Consider the following 25,000-nt stretch of genomic DNA (forward strand, 5'->3'; position numbering starts at 1 on the left):
GATGAAGAGTCTTAAGTGCAGTACAGCAACACAGATAACAGGAGACATGTTGTGTTTAAGGTTTTGACTGGGAAAACCACAGTCTTCCTCTGCCGCTCTTCATCTCTATTTCCTGTCTTTGACTGGGATCCACCGGCTTTCATTTTTCTCCTTGATCCCGACTCCTTTTTCTCCTGGACCCCGACTCCTTTTTCTCCTTGACCCCGACTCCTTTTTCTCCTGGACCCCGACTCCTTTTTCTCCTGGACCCCGACTCCTTTTTCTCCTGGACCCCGACTCCTTTTTCTCCTTGACCCCGACTCCTTTTTCTCCTTGACCCCGACTCCTTTTTCTCCTTGACCCCGACTCCTTTTTCTCCTGGACCCCGACTCCTTTTTCTCCTGGACCCCGACTCCTTTTTCTCCTGGACCCCGACTCCTTTTTCTCCTTGACCCCGACTCCTTTTTCTCCTGGACCCCGACTCCTTTTTCTCCTGGACCCCGACTCCTTTTTCTCCTTGACCCCGACTCCTTTTTCTCCTTGACCCCGACTCCTTTTTCTCCTTGACCCCGACTCCTTTTTCTCCTTGACCCCGACTCCTTTTTCTCCTGGACCCCGACTCCTTTTTCTCCTTGACCCCGACTCCTTTTTCTCCTTGACCCCGACTCCTTTTTCTCCTTGACCCCGGCTCCTAAAAGGAACTGCAACACAATCAACGGGATTCCTAGCCGTATTTGTTTACCGGTATGAACCCAAAGCCACGGTCACGTAGCCTGGTCCCAGTTGTGTTTGTGTGTTGTGTAGCCTAGTGATCTGGTACCAGGCTAACGGGCACAGTGGGTTCAACGATAGGTTCAACTGCCTTCTCTGCGCACACGTTGGCCACGTTTCTGTTGGAGAAATGGGAAGATAAACAGACCTCTACCTGCAGATTCACCTCCGGCTATGTCTAAATTATTCATTCTACAAGGTTGTCAGATAATGTAGTTTTCTAGGTTCTTCTGCCGCCTCAAGGCAGAAAACAGACAAACGAGACACAGGGAGCAAATTAGAAACAGGAAAAAATATCCAGGTAGTTTTAAGTTTTCTGTTCTAGTTTGTTTAGAGAGTCAAGAAAGTTTTCTGTTGCGAGAAACCAAAGTAATTGATAATGGATGTCATGTTCTGCGTTTCTACCGAACCCACACTGTGGCGTTGTGAACGTTGTCCGTCTTTCAATCTCCTCCCTTTGTCAATATTTCATCTGTGTTGTTATCGACAACCAGGCATCATTCGTCTGGAAACAACTACAGGCTAACTTTACTTTTCCTTCCTCGTCTCAAGTGTCACGGGTATGTCTGAGGTGATTTGTTGCATGTATCCCATCCAATCATTACCGCATCTCTACTCAGATTACATCCACACAACCGTAGAGACCTATTCCTGAGAGACCTATCCCGTAGAGACCTATCCCGTAGAGACCTATCCCGTAGAGACCTATCCCGTAGAGACCTATCCCTGAGAGACCTATCCCGTAGAGACCTATCCCGTAGAGACCTATCCCGTAGAGACCTATCCCTGAGAGACCTATCCCGTAGAGACCTATTCCTGAGAGACCTATCCCGTAGAGACCTATTCCTGAGAGACCTATCCCGTAGAGACCTATTCCTGAGAGACCTATCCCGTAGAGACCTATCCCTGAGAGGAGACCTATCCCGTAGAGACCTATCCCATAGAGACCTATCCCTGAGAGGAGACCTATCCCTGAGAGGAGACCTATCCCTGAGAGACCTATCCCGTAGAGACCTATCCCGTAGAGACCTATCCCGTAGAGACCTATCCCTGAGAGGAGACCTATCCCATAGAGACCTATCCCTGAGAGACCTATCCCGTAGAGACCTATCCCTGAGAGACCTATCCCTGAGAGGAGACCTATCCCGTAGAGACCTATCCCGTAGAGACCTATCCCGTAGAGACCTATCCCGTAGAGACCTATCCCGTAGAGACCTATCCCTGAGAGGAGACCTATCCCTGAGAGGAGACCTATCCCTGAGAGGAGACCTATCCCTGAGAGACCTATCCCGTAGAGACCTATCCCGTAGAGACCTATCCCGTAGAGACCTATCCCGTAGAGACCTATCCCGGAGAGACCTATCCCATAGAGACCTATCCCGTAGAGACCTATTCCTGAGAGACCTATCCCGTAGAGACCTATCCCGTAGAGACCTATCCCGTAGAGACCTATCCCGTAGAGACCTATCCCGTAGAGACCTATTCCTGAGAGACCTATCCCGTAGAGACCTATCCCGTAGAGACCTATCCCTGAGAGACCTATCCCGTAGAGACCTATCCCTGAGAGACCTATCCCGTAGAGACCTATCCCTGAGAGACCTATCCCGTAGAGACCTATCCCGTAGAGACCTATTCCTGAGAGACCTATCCCATAGAGACCTATCCCTGAGAGACCTATCCCGTAGAGACCTATCCCTGAGAGACCTATCCCTGAGAGACCTATCCCGTAGAGACCTATCCCGTAGAGACTTATCCCATAGAGACCTATCCCTGAGAGACCTATCCCTGTAGAGACCCATCCCTGAGAGGAGACCTATCCCTGAGAGACCTATCCCGTAGAGACCTATCCCTGAGAGACCTATCCCTGAGAGACCTATCCCGTAGAGACCTATCCCGTAGAGACCTATCCCGTAGAGACCTATCCCGTAGAGACCTATCCCTGAGAGGAGACCTATCCCTGAGAGGAGACCTATCCCTGAGAGGAGACCTATCCCTGAGAGACCTATCCCGTAGAGACCTATCCCTGCGAGACCGAGCAGTTTTTAGAAAGCTCCTCTGATATGACTACACCCGAGGTTTACCCAAGTGATTTAGGGGTGTGCATCCCCCCCAAAAATGCCATCCGTAAGGGCTCTGGTGAAAAGTAGTGCACTAAATAGGAAGTAGGGTGCCGTTTTGGGACGGACGCCCTTAGTAATTATTGGATGTGTACGGTGACTGACTTCAGTGTTTCTCTTCTCGTTCGACGAGAGGCTTTATTCAACCATCCAATCAGAGGCTGTTTTCAACCATCCAATCAGAGGCTGTTTTCAACCATCCAATCAGAGGCTGTTTTCAACCATCTAATCAGAGGCTGTTTTCAACCATCCAATCAGAGGCTGTTTTCAACCATCCAATCAGAGGCTGTTTTCAACCATCTAATCAGAGGCTGTTTTCAACCATCCAATCAGAGGCTGTTTTCAACCATCCATACAGAGGCTGTTTTCAACCAGAGGCTGTATTCAACCAGAGGCTTTTTTCAATCAGAGGCTGTATTCAACCAGAGGCTGTATTCAACCAGAGGCTGTTTTCAAACAGAGGCTGTTTTCAACCATCCAATCAGAGGCTGTTTTCAACCATCCAATCAGAGACTGTTTTCAAACAGAGGCTGTTTTCAACCATCCAATCAGAGGCTGTTTTCAACCATCCAATCAGAGGCTGTTTTCAACCATCCATACAGAGGCTGTTTTCAATCAGAGGCTGTATTCAACCAGAGGCTGTATTCAACCAGAGGCTGTATTCAACCAGAGGCTGTATTCAACCAGAGGCTGTTTTCAACCAGAGGCTGTTTTCAACCATCCATACAGAGGCTGTTTTCAATCAGAGGCTGTATTCAACCAGAGGCTGTTTTCAACCAGAAGCTGTTTTCAACCAGAGGCTGTATTCAACCAGAGGCTGTTTTCAACCAGAGGCTGTTTTCAACCATCCATACAGAGACTGTTTTCAACCATCCAATCAGAGGCTGTTTTCAACCATCCAATCAGAGGCTGTTTTCAACCATCCATACAGAGGCTGTATTCAACCAGAGGCTGTTTTCAACCATCCAATCAGAGGCTGTTTTCAACCATCCAATCAGAGGCTGTATTCAACCACCCAATCAGAGGCTGTTTTCAACCATCCAATCAGAGGCTGTTTTCAACCATCCATACAGAGGCTGTTTTCAACCATCCAATCAGAGGCTATTTTCAACCATCCAATCAGAGGCTGTTTTCAACCATCCATACAGAGGCTGTTTTCAACCATCCAATCAGAGGCTGTTTTCAACCATCCATACCTAGACTGATTTCAAACATCCAATCAGAGGCTGTTTTCAACCATCCAATCAGAGGCTGTTTTCAACCATCCAATCAGAGGCTGTTTTCAACCATCCAATCAGAGGCTATTTTCAACCATCCAATCAGAGGCTGTTTTCAACCATCCATACAGAGGCTGTTTTCAACCATCCAATCAGAGGCTGTTTTCAACCATCCATACCTAGACTGTTTTCAACCATCCAATCAGAGGCTGTTTTCAACCATCCAATCAGAGGCTGTTTTCAACCATCCAATCAGAGGCTGTTTTCAACCATCCAATCAGAGGCTGTTTTCAACCATCCAATCAGAGGCTGTTTTCAACCATCCAATCAGAGGCTGTTTTCAACCATCCAATCAGAGGCTGTTTTCAACCATCCAATCAGAGGCTGTTTTCAACCATCCAATCAGAGGCTGTATATAGGTTGGGTCTGTAATGGTGTGTTAGTCCCTATAAAGGTTGGGTCTGTAATGGTGTGTTAGTCCCTATAAAGGTTGGGTCTGTAATGGTGTGTTAGTCCCTATAAAGGTTGGGTCTGTAATGGTGTGTTAGTCCCTATAAAGGTTGGGTCTGTAATGGTGTGTTAGTCCCTATAAAGGTTGGGTCTGTAATGGTGTGTTAGTCCCTATAAAGGTTGGGTCTGTAATGGTGTGTTAGTCCCTATAAAGGTTGGGTCTGTATATATGTGGTGCTCTGGTCCTTCAGGTATAGTGGGTGTATAGATGTGATGCTCTGGTCCTTCAGGTATAGTGGGTGTATAGATATGGTCCTTCAGGTATAGTGGGTGTATAGATATGGTCCTTCAGGTATAGTGGGTGTATAGATGTGATGCTCTGGTCCTTCAGGTATAGTGGGTGTATAGATATGGTCCTTCAGGTATAGTGGGTGTATAGATATGGTCCTTCAGGTATAGTGGGTGTATAGATGTGATGCTCTGGTCCTTCAGGTATAGTGGGTGTATAGATGTAGTGCTCTGGTCCTTCAGGTATGTGGGTCTTCTCCTCTCTCCTCCTATTCTCTTCTCCTCCTATTCTCTTCTCCTCCTATTCTCTTCTCCTCCTATTCTCTTCTTCTCCTATTCTCTTCTCCTCCTATTCTCTTCTCCTATTCTCTTCTTCTCCTATTCTCTTCTCCTATTCTCTTCTTCTCCTATTCTCTTCTCCTCCTATTCTCTTCTCCTCCTATTCTCTTCTCCTATTCTCTTCTTCTCCTATTCTCTTCTCCTCCTATTCTCTTCTCCTCCTATTCTCTTCTCCTCCTATTCTCTTCTCCTCCTATTCTCTTCTCCTCCTATTCTCTTCTCCTCCTATTCTCTTCTCCTCCTATTCTCTTCTCCTATTCTCTTCTTCTCCTATTCTCTTCTCCTCCTATTCTCTTCTCCTCCTATTCTCTTCTCCTCCTATTCTCTTCTCCTATTCTCTTCTTCTCCTATTCTCTTCTCCTATTCTCTTCTTCTCCTATTCTCTTCTCCTCCTATTCTCTTCTCCTCCTATTCTCTTCTTCTCCTATTCTCTTCTCCTCCTATTCTCTTCTCCTCCTATTCTCTTCTCCTCCTATTCTCTTCTTCTCCTATTCTCTTCTTCTCCTATTCTCTTCTCCTCCTCTCTTCTCCTCCTATTCTCTTCTTCTCCTATTCTCTTCTTCTCCTATTCTCTTCTTCTCCTATTCTCTTCTTCTCCTATTCTCTTCTTCTCCTATTCTCTTCTCCTATTCTCTTCCTCTCCTATTCTCTTCTTCTCCTATTCTCTTCTCCTCCTATTCTCTTCTCCTATTCTCTTCTTCTCCTATTCTCTTCTCCTCCTATTCTCTTCTCCTCCTATTCTCTTCTTCTCCTATTCGCTTCTTCTCCTATTCTCTTCTTCTCCTATTCTCTTCTTCTCCTATTCTCTTCTTCTCCTATTCTCTTCTCCTCATATTCTCTTCTTCTCCTATTCTCTTCTTCTCCTATTCTCGTCTCCTCCTATTCTCTTCTTCTCCTATTCTCTTCTTCTCCTATTCTCTTCTTCTCCTATTCTCTTCTCCTCATATTCTCTTCTTCTCCTATTCTCTTCTTCTCCTATTCTCGTCTCCTCCTATTCTCTTCTTCTCCTATTCGCTTCTCCTCCTATTCTCTTCTTCTCCTATTCTCTTCTTCTCCTATTCTCTTCTTCTCCTATTCCCTTCTCCTCCTATTCTCTTCTTCTCCTATTCTCTTCTTCTCCTATTCTCTTCTTCTCCTATTCTCTTCTCCTCCTATTCTCTTCTTCTCCTATTCTCTTCTCCTCTTTGGCTCCTCTCCTCTTTCTCCTCCTCTTCTCTATCGCCTCTTTTTAAACTTGCCTTTACATCGGTCTCTCTGTTGCCAGACTCTGTTGGTGGGTGAGGAGAGGGGGATGAGAATGGGGGAGTAGGGAGGAGGGGTAAGGAGGGGGGAGAGACCAAAACAACAAGCAGCTTTCACAGGGCATCTTTTAGTCTCTAAAGGACAGCTGCTCCCCAAACCTCTTCTGGAAATAAAGTGAAAGCAATTAAGATATGATAAAGAGCTCTCTCTCTCTTTCTCTGTCTCTCTCTGTCTCTCTCTCTCTCTCTGTCTCTCTCTATCTATCTATCTAAGCATTAGGTATTTATCCTTTGGAAGACAGAAGCCCTTATAGACAATGGACATTTATATTGGAAGTCTGTCTGAGACTTAATAGGACGAGTGCAGGCCTCTCTCGTGTGGGTGTGGGTGTGTGTGTGTGTGTGTGTTTATGTGTGTGTGTGTGCCCGTGTGTGTGTGATTTTAACACCAACACTCTGTATAAAATTAGACGATTCTCCTTTCCTTCAACATCCCCGGTCTCCGTGGCAACCAGTTTAGAAGCAATTAGCTCGCTATCAGGAAACTCTACGTTCCTTAATTGGTTCAGCAAAGATGATATTACCTATAGAAGCCACATCGTGGATTCTTTTTTTCCCCATTTAATTTACTACACTAACAGATACTACTAAAACAAACGGACACGAAGATAACGTCCTCTACTCTCTTTGAGGATGTCGTTTTCTTGTTTCATCGTGTGTCTCTTTGGCAGAATGATTGGTAGTGTATTGGGTGGGTGACAGCCCTGGACATGTTGGTTTCTGCCTGTTGTAGCTAGTCCTCTCTCTTTCTATGTCATCTAATTAGCACATGTTCATGATGGGAACATATTCTCTTTCTGTGGGTGTGAAGAGACACAGAGACAGAGAGAGGGGAGAGAGACATTTTTTTTTAAACATCCAATTTGTGAACTTCGTTTGCGACTTTTCGTTTAAATAACACCTTTTTTTACGGGCTAATAAAAGAGATGTATTTTATGCTGTGATCGCTAGACATTTAAACAGCCTTGGTCTCCATGGCACCCTGTTCAGACATTTAAACAACCTTGGTCTCCATGGCACCCTGTTCAGACATTTAAACAGCCTTGGTCTCCATGGCACCCTGTTCAGACATTTAAACAGCCTTGGTCTCCATGGCACCCTGTTCAGACATTTAAACAGCCTTGGTCTCCATGGCACCCTGTTCAGACATTTAAACAGCCTTGGTCTCCATGGCACCATGTTCAGACATTTAAACAGCCTTGGTCTCCATGGCACCATGTTCAGACATTTAAACAGCCTTGGTCTCCATGGCACCCTGTTCAGACATTTAAACAGCCTTGGTCTCCATGGCACCCTGTTCAGACATTTAAACAGCCTTGGTCGCCATGGCACCCTGTTCAGACATTTAAACAGCCTTGGTCTCTCTATCCATGTTCCATATGAGACAGTCCTGGTCTGAGTCTAGTCATGTTCTAGTTGAGACGGTCCTGGTCTGAGTCTAGTCATGTTCTAGTTGAGACAGTCCTGGTCTGAGTCTAGTCCTGGTCTGAGTCTAGTCATGTTCCATATGAGACAGTCCTGGTCTGAGTCTAGTCCTGGTCTGAGTCTAGTCATGTTCTAGTTGAGACAGTCCTGGTCTGAGTCTAGTCCTGGTCTGAGTCTAGTCATGTTCTAATTGAGACAGTCCTGGTCTGAGTCTAGTCCTGGTCTGAGTCTAGTCATGTTCTAGTTGAGACAGTCCTGGTCTGAGTCTAGTCATGTTCCATATGAGACAGTCCTGGTCTGAGTCTAGTCCTGGTCTGAGTCTAGTCATGTTCTAGTTGAGACAGTCCTGGTCTGAGTCTAGTCCTGGTCTGAGTCTAGTCATGTTCTAGTTGAGACAGTCCTGGTCTGAGTCTAGTCCTGGTCTGAGTCTAGTCATGTTCTAGTTGAGACAGTCCTGGTCTGAGTCTAGTCATGTTCCATATGAGACAGTCCTGGTCTGAGTCTAGTCCTGGTCTGAGTCTAGTCATGTTCTAGTTGAGACAGTCCTGGTCTGAGTCTAGTCCTGGTCTGAGTCTAGTCATGTTCTAGTTGAGACAGTCCTGGTCTGAGTCTAGTCATGTTCTAGTTGAGACGGTCCTGGTCTGAGTCTAGTCATGTTCTAGTTGAGACAGTCCTGGTCTGAGTCTAGTCCTGGTCTGAGTCTAGTCATGTTCTAGTTGAGACAGTCCTGGTCTGAGTCTAGTCCTGGTCTGAGTCTAGGCATGATCTAGTTGAGACAGTCCTGGTCTGAGTCTAGTCCTGGTCTGAGTCTAGGCATGATCTAGTTGAGATGGTCCTGGTCTAGTCCAGTTGAAATGCTGTAGTCTCTCTTCTTATCATGTATAACATGAGCTTGGTATCAACTCTGGATAACATAGCGGTGTGTTTAAACTGCCACTCTTCCTTGTCTTTCAGATTGGGGAGACCCAGCTGGTGCTTGTGACTGAGGAGTCCTTTGATGCCCAGTACTATGTGGCTCACAACAAATACTATGAGCAGGTAAGATACCCGGCTTTCATTCAACTCACCCTGCTGCACCTCAGTGACATTTCACTACAGTTGAAGATGATAAGAGTTGACATTAGAAGGTTTATATAGATGTAGTTTATAGAAGTCTTTCTTATACACAACATCACCATGGAAACATTGGGTTTGACTGTCTCTTATACACGACATCACCATGGAAACATTTGGTTTGACTGTCTGTACTCTTATACACGACATCACCGTGGAAACATTGGGTTTGACTGTCTCTTATACACAACATCACCATGGAAACATTGGGTTTGACTGTCTGTACAGGTGGTTACCCCAGGTTAGCTCAGCTTGTAATGCAGGTTGTTACCCCAGGTTAGCTTAGCTTGTATTACAGGTGGTTACTCCAGGTTAGCTTAGCTTGTAATGCAGGTGGTTACCCCAGGTTAGCTCAGCTTGTATTGCAAGTGGTTACCCCAGGTTAGCTTAGCTTGTATTACAGGTGGTTACTCCAGGTTAGCTTAGCTTGTAATGCAGGTGGTTACCCCAGGTTAGCTCAGCTTGTATTGCAGGTGGTTACCCCCAGGTTAGCTTAGCTTGTAATGCAGATGGTTACCCCCAGGTTAGCTCAGCTTGTAATGCAGGTGGTTAGCTTAGCTTGTAATGCAGGTGGTTACCCCAGGTTAGCTCAGCTTGTATTGCAAGTGGTTACCCCAGGTTAGCTTAGCTTGTATTACAGGTGGTTACTCCAGGTTAGCTTAGCTTGTAATGCAGGTGGTTACCCCAGGTTAGCTCAGCTTGTATTGCAGGTGGTTACCCCCAGGTTAGCTTAGCTTGTAATGCAGATGGTTACCCCCAGGTTAGCTCAGCTTGTAATGCAGGTGGTTAGCTTAGCTTGTAATGCAGGTGGTTAACCCCAGGTTAGCTTAGCTTGTAATGCAGGTTGTTTCCCCCAGGTTAGCTTAGCTTTTAATGCAGGTGGTTTCCCCCACGTTAGCTCAGCTTGTAATGCAGGTGGTTAGCTTAGCTTGTAATGCAGGTGGTTACCCCATGTTAGCTTAGCTTGTAATGCAGGTGGTTACCCTAGGTTAGCTTAGCTTGTAATGCAGGTGGTTTCCCCCAGGTTAGCTTAGCTTGTAATACAGGTGGTTTCCCCCAGGTTAGCTCAGCTTGTAATGCAGGTGGTTACCCCCAGGTTAGCTTAGCTTGTAATGCAGGTGGTTAGCGTAGCTTGTAATGCAGGTGGTTACCCCAGATTAGCTTAGCTTGTAATGCAGGTGGTTAGCGTAGCTTGCAATGCAGGTGGTTTCCCCCAGGTTAGCTCAGCTTGTAATGCAGGTGGTTACCCCCAGGTTAGCTTTGCTTGTAATGCAGGTGGTTACCCCAGGTTAGCTTAGCTTGTAATTCAGGTGGTTACCCCCAGGTTAGCTTAGCTTGTAATGCAGGTGGTTACCCCCAGGTTAGCTTAGCTTGTAATGCAGGTGGTTAGCTTAGCTTGTAATGCAGGTGGTTACCCCAGGTTAGCTTAGCTTGTAATGCAGGTGGTTAGCGTAGCTTGTAATGCAGGTGGTTACCCCAGGTTAGCTTAGCTTGTAATGCAGGTGGTTACCCCAGGTTAGCTTAGCTTGTAATGCAGGTGGTTACTCCAGGTTAGTTTAGCTTGTAATGCAGGTGGTTACCCCAGGTTAGCTTAGCTTTTAATGCAGGTGGTTTCCCCCACGTTAGCTCAGCTTGTAATGCAGGTGGTTAGCTTAGCTTGTAATGCAGGTGGTTACCCCATGTTAGCTTAGCTTGTAATGCAGGTGGTTACCCTAGGTTAGCTTAGCTTGTAATGCAGGTGGTTTCCCCCAGGTTAGCTTAGCTTGTAATACAGGTGGTTTCCCCCAGGTTAGCTCAGCTTGTAATGCAGGTGGTTACCCCCAGGTTAGCTTAGCTTGTAATGCAGGTGGTTACCCCAGGTTAGCGTAGCTTGTAATGCAGGTGGTTACCCCCAGGTTAGCTTAGCTTGTAATGCAGGTGGTTACCCCCAGGTTAGCGTAGCTTGTAATGCAGGTGGTGAGCGTAGCTTGTAATGCAGGTGGTTACCCCCAGGTTAGCTCAGCTTGTAATGCAGGTGGTTACCCCCAGGGTAGCTTTGCTTGTAATGCAGGTGGTTACCCCAGGTTAGCTTAGCTTGTAATGCAGGTGGTTACCCCCAGGTTAGCTTAGCTTGTAATGCAGGTGGTTACCCCCAGGTTAGCTTAGCTTGTAATGCAGGTGGTTACCCCAGGTTAGCTTAGCTTGTAATGCAGGTGGTTACTCCAGGTTAGTTTAGCTTGTAATGCAGGTGGTTACCCCAGGTTAGCTTAGCTTGTAATGCAGGTGGTTAACCCCAGGTTAGCTTAGCTTAGCTTGTAATGCAGGTGGTTACCCCAGGTTAGCTTAGCTTGTAATGCAGGTGGTTACCCCAGGTTAGCTTAGCTTGTAATGCAGGTGGTTACTCCAGGTTAGTTTAGCTTGTAATGCAGGTGGTTACCCCAGGTTAGCTTAGCTTGTAATGCAGGTGGTTAACCCCAGGTTAGCTTAGCTTAGCTTGTAATGCAGGTGGTTACCCCAGGTTTGCTTAGCTTGTAATACAGGTGGTTACCCCAGGTTAGCTTAGCTTGTAATGTAGGTGGTTACCCCCAGGTTAGCTTAGCTTGTAATGCAGGTGGTTACCCCAGGTTAGCTTAGCTTGTAATGCAGGTGGTTACCCCAGGTTAGCTTAGCTTGTAATGCAGGTGGTTACCCCCAGGTTAGCTTAGCTTGTAATGCAGGTGGTTACCCCCAGGTTAGCTTAGCTTGTAAGGCAGGTTGTTTCCCCCAGGTTAGCTTAGCTTGTAATCAATCACATGGAGGCCCTCTAGTCCTCCGTTTTGGCAACTGATAATAAGACTAATCTCTTGCTTTTAATGTGCAAACATTCAGTCCAGCCTTCATCCTTGCAGCCTTTAGCCACATTCCAGCTGAACATCCCACAGCACCCTGCCGCACATGGCTTCAAAGCTTCCCTCCCTCGACATCCCTTCAAATAAATCAATTTACTCCTGTGTTAACAATAATCAAAAACATGTTTGAAGTTGTGCTTTTTAAAAAGGGCCTGGAAGAGAGCAGTGATTCTTGTTCTCCCTGCCGGTTATAAATGTAGTTACTAGTGTCATCTAGTTGCTGTAGCTCCAGGTGGAATGTTGGCAGTTTGATCTTAGTCAAAGGTTTTTCCAAACCCACCCATCCCTCTAAAATCGTTTTTTTTTCTCGCTTGCCCATCCTTAAATCAGGAGCTGTCTAGAGGGCTGAGTACACAATGACATGTGGTCTCTAGACATGTGACCGGTCTCTAGACATGTGACCGGTCTGTAGACATGTGACCGGTCTGTAGACATGTGACCGGTCTGTAGACATGTCTAGAGACCAGGCACATGTCTAGAGACCGGTCACATGTCTAGAGACCGGTCACATGTCTAGAGACCGGTCACATGTCTAGAGACCGGTCACATGTCTAGAGACCAGTCACATGTCTAGAGACCGGTCACACTTGTCACATGTCTAGAGACCGGTCACATGTCTAGAGACCGGTCACATGACCCGGGATTCGTCGGACCAGGCGAGATACTGGATCTGACTCACCTGGCAGCCACGATCATACCGCACTCAAAGTCGGTTCAGTCACTGGTTTTGCCCGTTCTAACGTTCAATAGAAGGGTAACTGAATGCCTTGATGCCTGTCTGCCTGCTTTATATAACACGTCACGGCCACTTGACTTGTTGGAGGGATCCATTTTTGCGAACGGGGTGGTGTACCTAATAAACTGTCCGGTGAGTGTATATATTATGTCTCAGAGCTCGTGGATTCTGGAGCTGAGGTATTAGATATGTCTCTTTGCTTATTTTCTGTGCAGCAAAGTGATCTGTGCTTGTCTGACCCTGACCCAAACCACCTCTGGCGGGCATCATAAAGACAGCCTGCCTACCAGCCACCACAGAAGATCTGGCATTCCTGTCTTTCACTCTCCCTTCACTCTCCCTTCACTCTCCTCTCACTCTCCTCACTCTCCTCTCACTCCTCTCACTCTCCTCTCTCTCCTCTCACTCTCCTCTCTCTCCTCTCACTCCTCTCACTCTCCTCTCACTCTCCTCTCACTCTCATCTCACTCTCCTCTCTCTCCTCTCACTCTCCTCTCACTCTCCCCTCACTCTCCCTTCACTCTCCTCTCACTCTCCTCTCTCTCTCCCCTCACTGTCCTCTCACTGTCCTCTCACTCTCCCTTCACTCTCCCCTCACTCTCCCTTCACTCTCCCCTCACTCTCCTCTCACTCTCCTCTCACTCCTCTCACTCTCCCATCACTCTCCTTTCACTCTCCCATCACTCTCCTCTCACTCTCCTCTTACTCTCCTCTCTCTCCTCTCACTCTCCTCTCTCTCTCCTCTCACTCTCCCCTCACTCTCCTCTCACTCTCCCTTCACTCTCCTCTCACTCTCCTCTCACTCTCCTTTCACTGTTTTCTCTCCTACCGTCTAAATTGGAGGACTTAAGTAAAGGATTGGATAGAGAGGGAGATAGATAGAGAGAGAGAGAAAAGACTCATCTTCTTGGCTGGGTGACCCCTGCTGAATAGCCCTGTGAATCGAGGATGGTCTCCGGAATATTCTCATTATGTCTCTGTTAAGAGTCTCTGGGCATTGTGACGGATGAATCCTCTCTCCTGCTGCTCTCCTGCTATTCAGCTGCACAGGAGAGAGGGAGAGTGTTAGAGAGAAGGAGAGTGGGGAGGGGACAGGGTGAGGAGAGAGGGGTGGGAGGGAGAGGGGAGAGTAAATGAGAGAGGGGTGGGAGGGAGAAGGCAGGAAGGAAAGAGGTGGGGGGGAGGAGAGAGAGAGGGTGGGAGGGAGAGCGGAGAGTGTTAGAGAGAGGGGAGGGGACAGGGAGAGGAGAGAGTGGTAGGAGGGAGAGAAAGAGTTGGGAGGAGGAGGGAGGGAGGGGAGAGGTGTGGTGTGGGAGGGAGAGGGGAGAGTGTTAGAGAGAGGGGAGGGGACAGGGAGAGGAGAGAGTGGTATGAGGGAGAGAAAGAGTTGGGAGGAGGAGGGAGGGAGGGGAGAGGTGTGGTGTGGGAGGGAGAGGGGAGAGTGTTAGAGGGGAGGGGACAGGGAGAGGAGAGAGTGGTATGAGGCAGAGAAGGAGGAGGGAGGGAGGGAGGGAGGGGAGAGGTGTGGTGTGGGAGGGAGGGAGAGGGGAGAGTGTTAGAGAGAGGGGAGGGGACAGGGAGAGGAGAGAGTGGTATGAGGCAGATAAGGAGGAGGGAGGGAGGGAGGGGAGAGGTGTGGTGCACAAGGAGCTGCAGGGAATTGTAAAGCTATCGGAAGTGTCTTGCCATAACTTCTTTAATGGTAAAGAAGAGAGAGGAGTGAGTGTAGAGAGAGAGAGGAGTGAGAGGAGAGAGAGAGAGAGAGAGAGAGAGGAGAGAGGAGAGAGAGAGGAGAGAGAGAGGAGAGAGAGAGAGAGAGAGAGGAGAGAGTGAGTGAGGAGAGAGAGGAGTGTGAGGGAGGAGAGAGAGGAGTGTGAGGAGGAGAGAGAGGAGTGAGAGGAGAGAGAGAGGAGTGCGAGAGGAGAGAGAGGAGTGTGAGAGGAGAGAGAGAGGAGTGTGAGGAGAGAGAGGGAGAGAGAGAGGAGAGAGAGGAGAGAGAGGAGTGAGAAGAGAGAGGAGAGAGAGGAGAGAGAGAGAGGAGAGAGAGAGAGAGAGAGGAGTGTGAGAGGAGAGAGAGGAGAGGAGAGAGGAGAGAGAGGAGAGAGAGGAGAGAGAGAGGAGTGTGAGAGGAGTGAGAGGAGAGAGAGAGAGAGAGAGAGAGAGAGGAGAGAGAGGAGAGAGAGAGGAGGTGTGAGAGGAGAGAGAGGAGAGAGAGAGGAGAGAGAGGAGAGAGAGGAGAGAGAGGAGAGAGAGAGAGTGTAGAGAGAGAGAGAGAGGAGAGAGAGAGAGGAGAGAGAGAGGTGTGAGAGAGAGGAGAGAGAGAGAGAGAGAGAGGAGAGAGAGAGGGAGAGTGAGAGGAGAGAGAGGAGGAGAGAGAGGAGAGAGAGAGGAGTGTGAGAGGAGGAGAGGAGAGAGTGTGAGAGAGAGAGAGAGAGAGGAGAGAGAGAGGAGTGAGAGGAGAGAGAGAGGAGAGTGAGAGGAGGAGAGAGAGAGGAGAGAGAGAGGAGTGTGAGAGGAGAGAGAGAGAGGAGAGAGAGAGAGAGTGTAGAGAGAGAGGAGAGAGGAGAGAGAGGAGAGAGAGGAGTGTGAGAGGAGAGAGTGTAGAGAGAGGAGTGTGAGAGAGGAGAGAGAGGAGAGAGAGGAGAGAGAGTAGAGAGAGAGGAGAGAGAGGAGAGAGAGAGGAGAGAGAGAGGAGTGTGAGACGAGTGAGAGGAGAGAGTGTAGTGTGAGAGGAGTGAGAGGAGAGAGAGGAGAGAGTGTAGAGAGAGAGGAGTGTGTGCCTCCATGTGTGTGTGTGTGTGATATTCTGTTGGTGGGAGGGGGACATCTGCTATGATCCCTAAACGAAAGGAGACATGGCCAGCTACTCTGAACACACAGCCCTCTGCAGATCAGGGGGGCCGGGGACACAGTGATCTAACATGGATCGGTTTGTTATCAGACCCAAGCGGCTGCTGCTCATCTACGGTGTTATAGGCTACTGTTTAATCTTCCATAGCAGAGCACTGTTTTCCCTGTTAGCCACTGTCTCTATCCTAATAAGACATTTTAGTCATCACCTTACGCTGACACAGAGTGTGTCTCTATGTGAGATTGTGTTCTGGTGTGTTTGAATAGACGGGATCCTCGTGTCAGGCCTTAACAAGCTTTTTCATCATTTAATCAACTGGTAAAGGGCTGCCTTCGACCACCTAGTCCACACACACCATCCTCTCTGTCCAATCCTATCATATAGACTCACCTGGTCACCAGCCCTATCATATAGACTCACCTGGTCACCAGCCCTATCATATAGACTCACCTGGTCACCAGCCCTATCATATAGACTCACCTGGTCACCAGCCCTATCATATAGACTCACCTGGTCACCAGCCCTATTATATAGACTCACCTGGTCACCAGCCCTATTATATAGACTCACCTGGTCACCAGCCCTATCATATAGACTCACCTGGTCACCAGCCCTATCATATAGACTCACCTGGTCACCAGCCCTATTATATAGACTCACCTGGTAACCAGCCCTTTTATATAGACTCACCTGGTCACCAGCCCTATCATATAGACTCTCCTGGTCACCAGCCCTATCATATAGACTCACCTGGTCACCAGCCCTTTATATAGACTCACCTGGTCACCAGCCCTATCATATAGACTCACCTGGTCACCAGCCCTATCATATAGACTCACCTGGTCACCAGCCCTATTATATAGACTCACCTGGTCACCAGCCCTTTTATATAGACTCACCTGGTCACCAGCCCTATCATATAGACTCTCCTGGTCACCAGCCCTATTATATAGACTCACCTGGTCACCAGCCCTTTTATATAGACTCACCTGGTCACCAGCCCTATCATATAGACTCACCTGGTCACCAGCCCTATCATATAGACTCACCTGGTCACCAGCCCTATCATATAGACTCACCTGGTCACCAGCCCTATCATATAGACTCACCTGGTCACCAGCCCTATTATATAGACTCACCTGGTCACCAGCCTATCACCTGGTCTCATCTGGTAGAAGACTGATGCAGAGGCATACAGAGCATTCGGAAAGTATTCAGACCCCTTGACTTTTTCCATATTTTGTTAAGTTACAACCATAGTCTGAAATTGAATAGTTTTTAGCAACACAAAATAATCTACACACAATACCCCATAATGACAAAGCAAAAATGTTTTTATTTTATTTGTGCAAATATATTACAAATAAAAAAAACTGAAATATAACATGTCCATAAGTATTCAGACCCTTTACTCAGTACTTTAAACAGTGAAATATAACATGTCCATAAGTATTCTGACCCTTTACTCAGTACTTTAAACAGTGAAATATAACATGTCCATAAGTATTCTGACCCTTTACTCAGTACTTTAAACAGTGAAATATAACATGTCCATAAGTATTCTGACCCTTTACTCAGTACTTTAAACAGTGAAATATAACATGTCCATAAGTATTCTGACCCTTTACTCAGTACTTTAAACAGTGAAATATCACATGTCCATAAGTATTCTGACCCTTTACTCAGTACTTTAAACAGTGAAATATAACATGTCCATAAGTATTCTGACCCTTTACTCAGTACTTTAAACAGTGAAATATAACATGTCCATAAGTATTCTGACCCTTTACTCAGTACTTTAAACAGTGAAATATAACATGTCCATAAGTATTCTGACCCTTTACTCAGTACTTTAAACAGTGAAATATCACATGTCCATAAGTATTCTGACCCTTTACTCAGTACTTTGTTGAAGCACCTTTGGCAGCGATTACAGACTCCAGTCTTCTTGGGTATGACGCTACAAGCTTGGCACACCTGCATTTGGGGAGTTTCTCCCATTCTTCTCTGCAGATCCTCTCAAGCTCTGGATGGGGAGTGTCGCTGCACAGCTATTCTCAGGTCTCTCCAGAGATGTTCGATCGGATTCAAGTCCGGGAATCTATCTGGGCCACTCAAGGACTTTCAGAGACTTGTCCCGAAGCCACTCCTACATTGTATTTGCTGTCTGCTTAGGATCCTTGTCCTGTTGGAAGGTGAACCTTCACCCCAGTCTGAGGTCCTGAGTGCTCTGGAGCAGGTTTTCATCAAGGATCTCTCTGTACTTTGCTCTGTTCATCTTTCCCTTGATCCTGACTAGTCTCCCAGTCCCTGCCGCTGAAAAACATCCCCACAGCCTGATGCTGCCACCACCATGCCTCACCGTAGGGATGGTGCCAGGTTTCCTCCAGGCGTGACGCTTGGCATTCAGGCCGAAGATTTCAATCTTGGTTTCATCAGACCAGAGACTCTTGTTTCTCACGGTCTGAGAGCCTTTAGGTGCCTTTTGGCAAACTCCAAGTGGGCTGTCATGTGCCTTTTACTGAGGAGTGGCTTCCGTCTGGCCTCTCTACCATAAATGCCTGATTGTTGGAGTGCTGCAGAGATCATTGTCCTTCTGGAAGGTTCTCCCATCTCCACAGAGGAACTTTAGTGTTCTGTCAGAGTGACCATCGGGTTTTTGGTCACCTCCCTGACCAAGACCCTTCTCCCCCGATTGCTACGGACAATTCCTTCGACCTCATGGCTTGGTTTTGGCTCTGACAAGCACTGTCAACTGTGGGACCTTATATAGACAGGTGTGTGCCTTTCCACATCATGTCCAATCAATTGATTTTACCACAGGTGGACTCCAATCAAGTTGTAGAAACATCTCAAGGATGATCAATGGAAACAGGATGCACTTGAGTTCAATTTCGAGTCTTATAGCAAAGGGTCTGAATACTTATTTAAATAATCTAATTCCGTTTTTTTATTTGTAATACCTTTGCAAAAAATATATTTTTTCGCTTCATCATTATGGGTATTGTGATGTCATTAAGGGGTATTGTGATGTCATTATGGGGTACTGTGATGTCACTATGGGGTATTGTGATGTCATTAAGGGGTATTGTGATGTCATTATGGGGTATTGTGATGTCATTATGGGGTATTGTGTGTAGATTGCTGAGGATTTTTTATTTGATTCATTTTAGAAAAAGTCTGTAACGCGACAAAGTCAAGGGGTCTGAATACATTCTGAGTAAACTGTACATCCTTTACACAACCCGTGTGGAAGGAAGGTTTTTTTTCCAGACACCCTTTGAACAGGCATGTAAGAGCAGTACTACGTGGTAAGGATGTCTATTAACTGGAGTTAACTGCAACGCCCTCCACTGGGAACAGGTCCCAACAGTACCTCACACTAAATCATATAGATATGAGGATTCTGTCATGAGTGGCTCCTCAATGTACATGGTATACAGATATTTCTAAAGGAAACTACTGAAGAATTGTTCTCGTTGTCTAGCACCCCAACCGCCTGTTTTCTCTTCAGTTGAGATGTGAAAAAGCTCGTCTCTCTCAGAACATGCCAACGTTTGACCTTGAGCGCTTTACATAATTGGATGAAAAAAACAATTGTCACACTTAAGAATTTTAATTTAGAGCCACAGAAAGAATAAGACAATTAGGGGCAGCAGCGTTGAGGGGAAACACATTTATTTTCCAGTTAATTGAAAAAGTAATTGTCAGATCCAAAGATATTCTCTATAGTATAGAGTTTTGATGGAACATAATAGGGCCTTTCAGACATCTCCTCACTAAGCCAGGCCTTCTGCCTGTCATTTCCCCACCTCCACCCTCCTCCCATCAACAGCCCCCTCCCTTCCTCCCATCAACAGCCCCCTCCTCCCATCAACAGCCCCCTCCTCCCATCAACAGCCCCCTCCCTTCCTCCCATTAACAGCCCCCTCCCCTCCTCCCATCAACAGCCACCTCCCCTTCCTCCCATCAACAGCCCCCTCCCCTCCTCCCATCAACAGCCCCCCATCAACAGCCCCTCCCCTCCTCCCATCAACAGCCACCTCCCCCTTCCTCCCATCAACAGCCCCCCCATCAACAGCCCCTCCTCCCCTCCTCCCATCAACAGCCACCTCCCCTTCCTCCCATCAACAGCCACCTCCCCCTTCCTCCCACCAACAGCCCCCCATCAACAGCCCCCTCCCATCAACAGCCCCCCCATCAACAGCCTCCTCCCATCAACAGCCCCCCATCAACAGCCCCCTCCCCTCCTCCCATCAACAGCCCCCCCATCAACAGCCCCCTTCCCCCATGGATGGAATGCTGTTGATAGTTGAAGGGGGCTGTGGAAGGGGGGTTGATGGGGAAGGGGTTTAAATGCCTGGCTAATCAGTTTAAATGCCAGGCTAATACCAACACTACCAACCAACCACAACATAATGAAGGCCGCTACAATCCCAAACCCCTGTAGATTAATCTCCTCTGCACAACCATCTTTAAATCCAATAGTGTGGAGGTTGGATCCAACTTCTCTACAGGACCTGATGCATATATAAGTGAGTAATCTCAGGGAGCAGTGGAGGAATGTGTTTGAAGGAACGGGGGTTATATCTGTTTTGGGAATACTGGGAATGCCACAGCGTTCCGAGCTGGAACACTAAGCCCCGTTCCCATACTCCAGGGGCTGCTAGGAGCAAGCTGTGCACACTGATGTGGAGTTTAAAAATACATCCCCTGCTGTACTGTACTCCCATTGGCTGGGACACATCCCCTGCTGTACTGTACTCCCATTGGCTGGGACTGGAGGAAGACACATCCCCTGCTGTACTGTACTCCCATTGGCTGGGACACATCCCCTGCTGTACTGTACTCCCATTGGCTGGGACACATCCCCTGCTGTACTGTACTCCCATTGGCTGTGACACATCCCCTGCTGTACTGTACTCCCATTGGCTGGGACACATCCCCTGCTGTACTGTACTCCCATTGGCTGGGACACATCCCCTGCTGTACTGTACTCCCATTGGCTGGGACACATCCCCTGCTGTACTGTACTCCCATTGGCTGGGACACATCCCCTGCTGTACTGTACTCCCATTGGCTGTGACACATCCCCTGCTGTACTGTACTCCCATTGGCTGGGACTGGAGGAGGACATCTCTAAACCTTTTACTGGCTTCACTGGCATTATTTTATTTAACCTTTATTTAACTAAGTCAGTTAAGAACAAATTCTTATTTACAATGACGGCCTACTGGTGGAACAGTGGGTTAACTGCCTTGGTCACAGGAACAGTGGATTAACTGCCTTGGTCACGGGAACAGTGGGTTAACTGCCTTGTTCAGGGGAACAGTGGGTTAACTAGCCTTGGTCAGAGGAACAGTGGGTTAACTGCCTTGGTCAAGGGAACAGTGGGTTAACTGCCTTGTTCAGAGGAACAGTGGGTTAACTGCCTTGGTCAAGGGAACAGTGGGTTAACTGCCTTGGTCAGGGAACAGTGGGTTAACTGCCTTGGTCAGGGGAACAGTGGGTTAACTGCCTTGGTCAGGGGAACAGTGGGTTAACTGCCTTGGTCAGGGGAACAGTGGGTTAACTGCCTTGTTCAGGAGAACAGTGGGTTAACTGCCTTGGTCAAGGGAACAGTGGGTTAACTGCCTTGTTCAGGGGAACAGTGGGTTAACTTCCTTGTTCAGGGGAACAGTGGGTTAACTGCCTTGTTCAGGGGAACAGTGGGTTAACTGCCTTGTTCAGGGGAACAGTGGGTTAACTGCCTTGTTCAGGGGCAGAACGACAGATTGTTCTTACCTTGTCAGCTCGGGTATTCGATCTTACAACCTTTCGGTTACTAGTCCAACACTCTAACCACTAGGCTACCTGCCGTCCCTACACTCTAACCACTAGGCTACCTGACGCCCCTACACTCTAACCACTAGGCTACCTGCCGTCCCTACACTCTAACCACTAGGCTACCTGACGTCCCTACACTCTAACCACTAGGCTACCTGACGCCCCTACACTCTAACCACTAGGCTACCTGCCGTCCCTACACTCTAACCACTAGGCTACCTGACGTCCCTACACTCTAACCACTGGGCTACCTGCCGTCCCTACACTCTAACCACTAGGCTACCTGCCGTCCCTACACTCTAACCACTAGGCTACCTGTCTCCCCTACACTCTAACCACTAGGCTACCTGCCGTCCCTACACTCTAACCACTAGGCTACCTGCCGTCCCTACACTCTAACCACTAGGCTACCTGACGCCCCTACACTCTAACCACTAGGCAACCCTGCCACCTCTACACTTTAACCACTAGGCTACCTGTCTCCCCATGTCTCCTTGGCATCCACCACCACCAGGACATTTGAATCCTCTTAAACTGGTCCACGTGACTTTAAGAAACCTCCAGTAGTGTCCAGGTGCACCGTTACAACACTGAGCGGGTGGTGATCAATCACCTGTTTTTACACCATGCTTCTCTGACAACAGTTTATCCAATGTTCAATGTATTTCACACATTGACCTCTAACCCCCCCACCACCCCCCACCCTCCCATTTCATATTTCCTGTGTCAGGTGCTGGTGCCCAAGAGGTCAGAGTTCAAGGGGAAGATGATTGAGGTGGAGATCTTCGAGGCTGGCAAGCACTTCCTGAAGGGAAGACCGCTGGACGGTTCCGTAGTGTTCACTCCCTCCATCACCGAGCCGCTGCAGCAGGGGGAGGTGTCTGGGCTCAGTCAGGTAACCTATTCAGTACGACTGTGTTTGTGTCTCCTCTCTCAACTCCTATTAGAGCTACAAATCAAAATCAAATCACATTTTATTCGTCACATACACATGGTTAGCAGATGTTAATGCGAGTGTAGCGAAATGCTTGTGCTTCTAGTTCCGACAATGCAGTGATAACCAACAAGTAATCTAACTAACAATTCCTAAACAACTGTCTTATACACAGTGTAAGGGGATAAGGAACATGTACATAAGGATATATGAATGAGTGATGGTACAGAGCAGCATACAGTAGATGGTATCGAGTACAGTATATACATATGAGATGAGTATGTAAACAAAGTGGCATAGTTAAAGTGGCTAGTGATACATGTATTACATAAAGATACAGTAGATGGTATCGAGTACAGTATATACATATGAGATGAGTGTGTAGACAAAGTAAACAAAGTGGCCTAGTTAAAGTGGCTAGTGATACATGTATTACATAAGGATGCAGTAGATGATATAGAGTACAGTATATACGTATTCATATGAGATGAATAATGTAGGGTAAGTAACATTATATTAGGTAGCATTGTTTAAAGTGGCTAGTGATATATTTGACATCATTTCCCATCCATTCCCATTATTAAAGTGGCTGGAGTTGAGTGGTAGCTCTCTCAGACAGGAGAATATCTATGGCAAAAGTTAACAATGGAACAGACCTACAGCTAAATGGTTATTTTTTTCCCATAATGGATTTGTTGTTTTTATTGTTGTTCTGCGTGAAATAAAAGAGTCTTTTAAGCCAGTTTACTCTGAGGCTGGCAGGGTTTACTTCAAGGGCAGCCGTCACACTCTGAGGCTGGCAGGGTTACTTCAAGGGCAGCCATCACACTCTGAGGCTGGCAGGGTTACTTCAAGGGCAGCCATCACACTCTGAGGCTGGCAGGGTTTACTTCAAGGGCAGCCATCACACTCTGAGGCTGGCAGGGTTACTTCAAGGGCAGCCATCACACTCTGAGGCTGGCAGGGTTACTTCAAGGGCAGCCGTCACACTCTGAGGCTGGCAGGGTTACTTCAAGGGCAGCCATCACACTCTGAGGCTGGCAGGGTTTACTTCAAGGGCAGCCGTCACACTCTGAGGCTGGCAGGGTTTACTTCAAGGGCAGCCATCACACTCTGAGGCTGGCAGGGTTACTTCAAGGGCAGCCATCACACTCTGAGGCTGGCAGGGTTACTTCAAGGGCAGCCATCACACTCTGAGGCTGGCAGGGTTACTTCAAGGGCAGCCATCACACTCTGAGGCTGGCAGGGTTTACTTCAAGGGCAGCCGTCACACTCTGAGGCTGGCAGGGTTTACTTCAAGGGCAGCCATCACACTCTGAGGCTGGCAGGGTTACTTCAAGGGCAGCCATCACACTCTGAGGCTGGCAGGGTTACTTCAAGAGCAGCCATCACACTCTGAGGCTGGCAGGGTTACTTCAAGGGCAGCCATCACACTCTGAGGCTGGCAGGGTTTACTTCAAGGGCAGCCGTCACACTCTGAGGCTGGCAGGGTTTACTTCAAGGGCAGCCATCACACTCTGAGGCTGGCAGGGTTACTTCAAGGGCAGCCATCACACTCTGAGGCTGGCAGGGTTACTTCAAGGGCAGCCATCACACTCTGAGTTGTTTCTCCAAATTCCTCCAACAGCTGCCTTTTCTTCCCGGGAACCAAAGTGCAAGGTGATTTGAAATGATTGGAAGCCGTAACTACATGACTGTTATTGCTATTAGTCGAGGCTTGGAAATGACATTTCATTCACTGCGTCAATCCGCCTGAACACCGTGTGAAGTCTTTCCTACTTAATGCCTTGTCACATCAATGGCCCTGTTGAATTCAGCTTGAGGTTCAAGTAGTTTCTTTTCAGCAGGAAGCTGGTAGGCCGAGCGATCTCAGGTTGTCAAAAGGCACGTCTTCCCATTGGCTTACCAGGTTGAATAAAGGCAATACGTTCATACAAGAATGACATTAACAGAAAAAGCCGTTATGAACAGAGGAGAAGGTCTACCGTTCATTCAGTCAGTGTGAAGGCAGTAACTACCTGAATTAGTGTTGTCACGATACCAGGAAGCAAAGGAAACGAAACAGGAAGCGGTCTCGATGTCTCGAGGAATTAACCTTCTTAATGTTGGACAAAACAGCCTTCCTTATCTTGTCACCCAGAGTCACATTTAGTTTATTTTTGCAAGCTATAGCACACAGTATTATTTATTTTACAAAAGTAGGTTTTAAAGGAGCATAGATTTGAGTCTGTTTCGTGTTTTCTTTTTTTGCCGAGGAACATCTAGTATGGTGGAATGGTGACATTGGAATGGTGACACTGAAATGGTGACACTGGAATGGTGACACTGAAATGGTGACACTGGAATGGTGACACTGGAATGGTGACACTGGAATGGTGACACTGGAATGGTGACACTGGAATGGTGACACTGTAATTGTGACATTGGAATGGTGACACTGGAATGGTGACATTGGAATGGTGACATTGGAATGGTGACACTGGAATGGTGACATTGGAATGGTGACACTGGAATGGTGACATTGGAATGGTGACATTGGAATGGTGACACTGGAATGGTGACACTGGAATGGTGACATTGGAATGGTGACATTGGAATGGTGACACTGTAATGGTGACACTGGAATGGTGACATTGGAATGGTGACATTGGAATGGTGACACTGGAATGGTGACATTGGAATGGTGACACTGGAATGGTGACATTGGAATGGTGACACTGTAATTGTGACACTGGAATGGTGACATTGGAATGGTGACACTGGAATGGTGACACTGGAATGGTGAC

General features: G+C 47.5%; 1 protein-coding gene across 1 annotated transcript in view; it reads left to right on the forward strand.

The window, feature by feature from the left end:
• The window catches only part of LOC124017685 (threonylcarbamoyladenosine tRNA methylthiotransferase-like), a 197,120-nt gene that overhangs the window by 135,956 nt on the left and 36,164 nt on the right, over positions 1-25,000 (forward strand). The window contains exons 4-5 of the mRNA XM_046332950.1: positions 8,842-8,925; positions 22,011-22,175. Of these exons, the coding sequence (XP_046188906.1) occupies positions 8,842-8,925; positions 22,011-22,175 (249 nt within the window). The remainder of the gene's footprint in view (positions 1-8,841; positions 8,926-22,010; positions 22,176-25,000) is intronic.

This window comes from Oncorhynchus gorbuscha, unplaced genomic scaffold, assembly GCF_021184085.1.
Source record: "Oncorhynchus gorbuscha isolate QuinsamMale2020 ecotype Even-year unplaced genomic scaffold, OgorEven_v1.0 Un_scaffold_308, whole genome shotgun sequence".
In the NCBI taxonomy this organism is placed as follows: domain Eukaryota; kingdom Metazoa; phylum Chordata; class Actinopteri; order Salmoniformes; family Salmonidae; genus Oncorhynchus; species Oncorhynchus gorbuscha.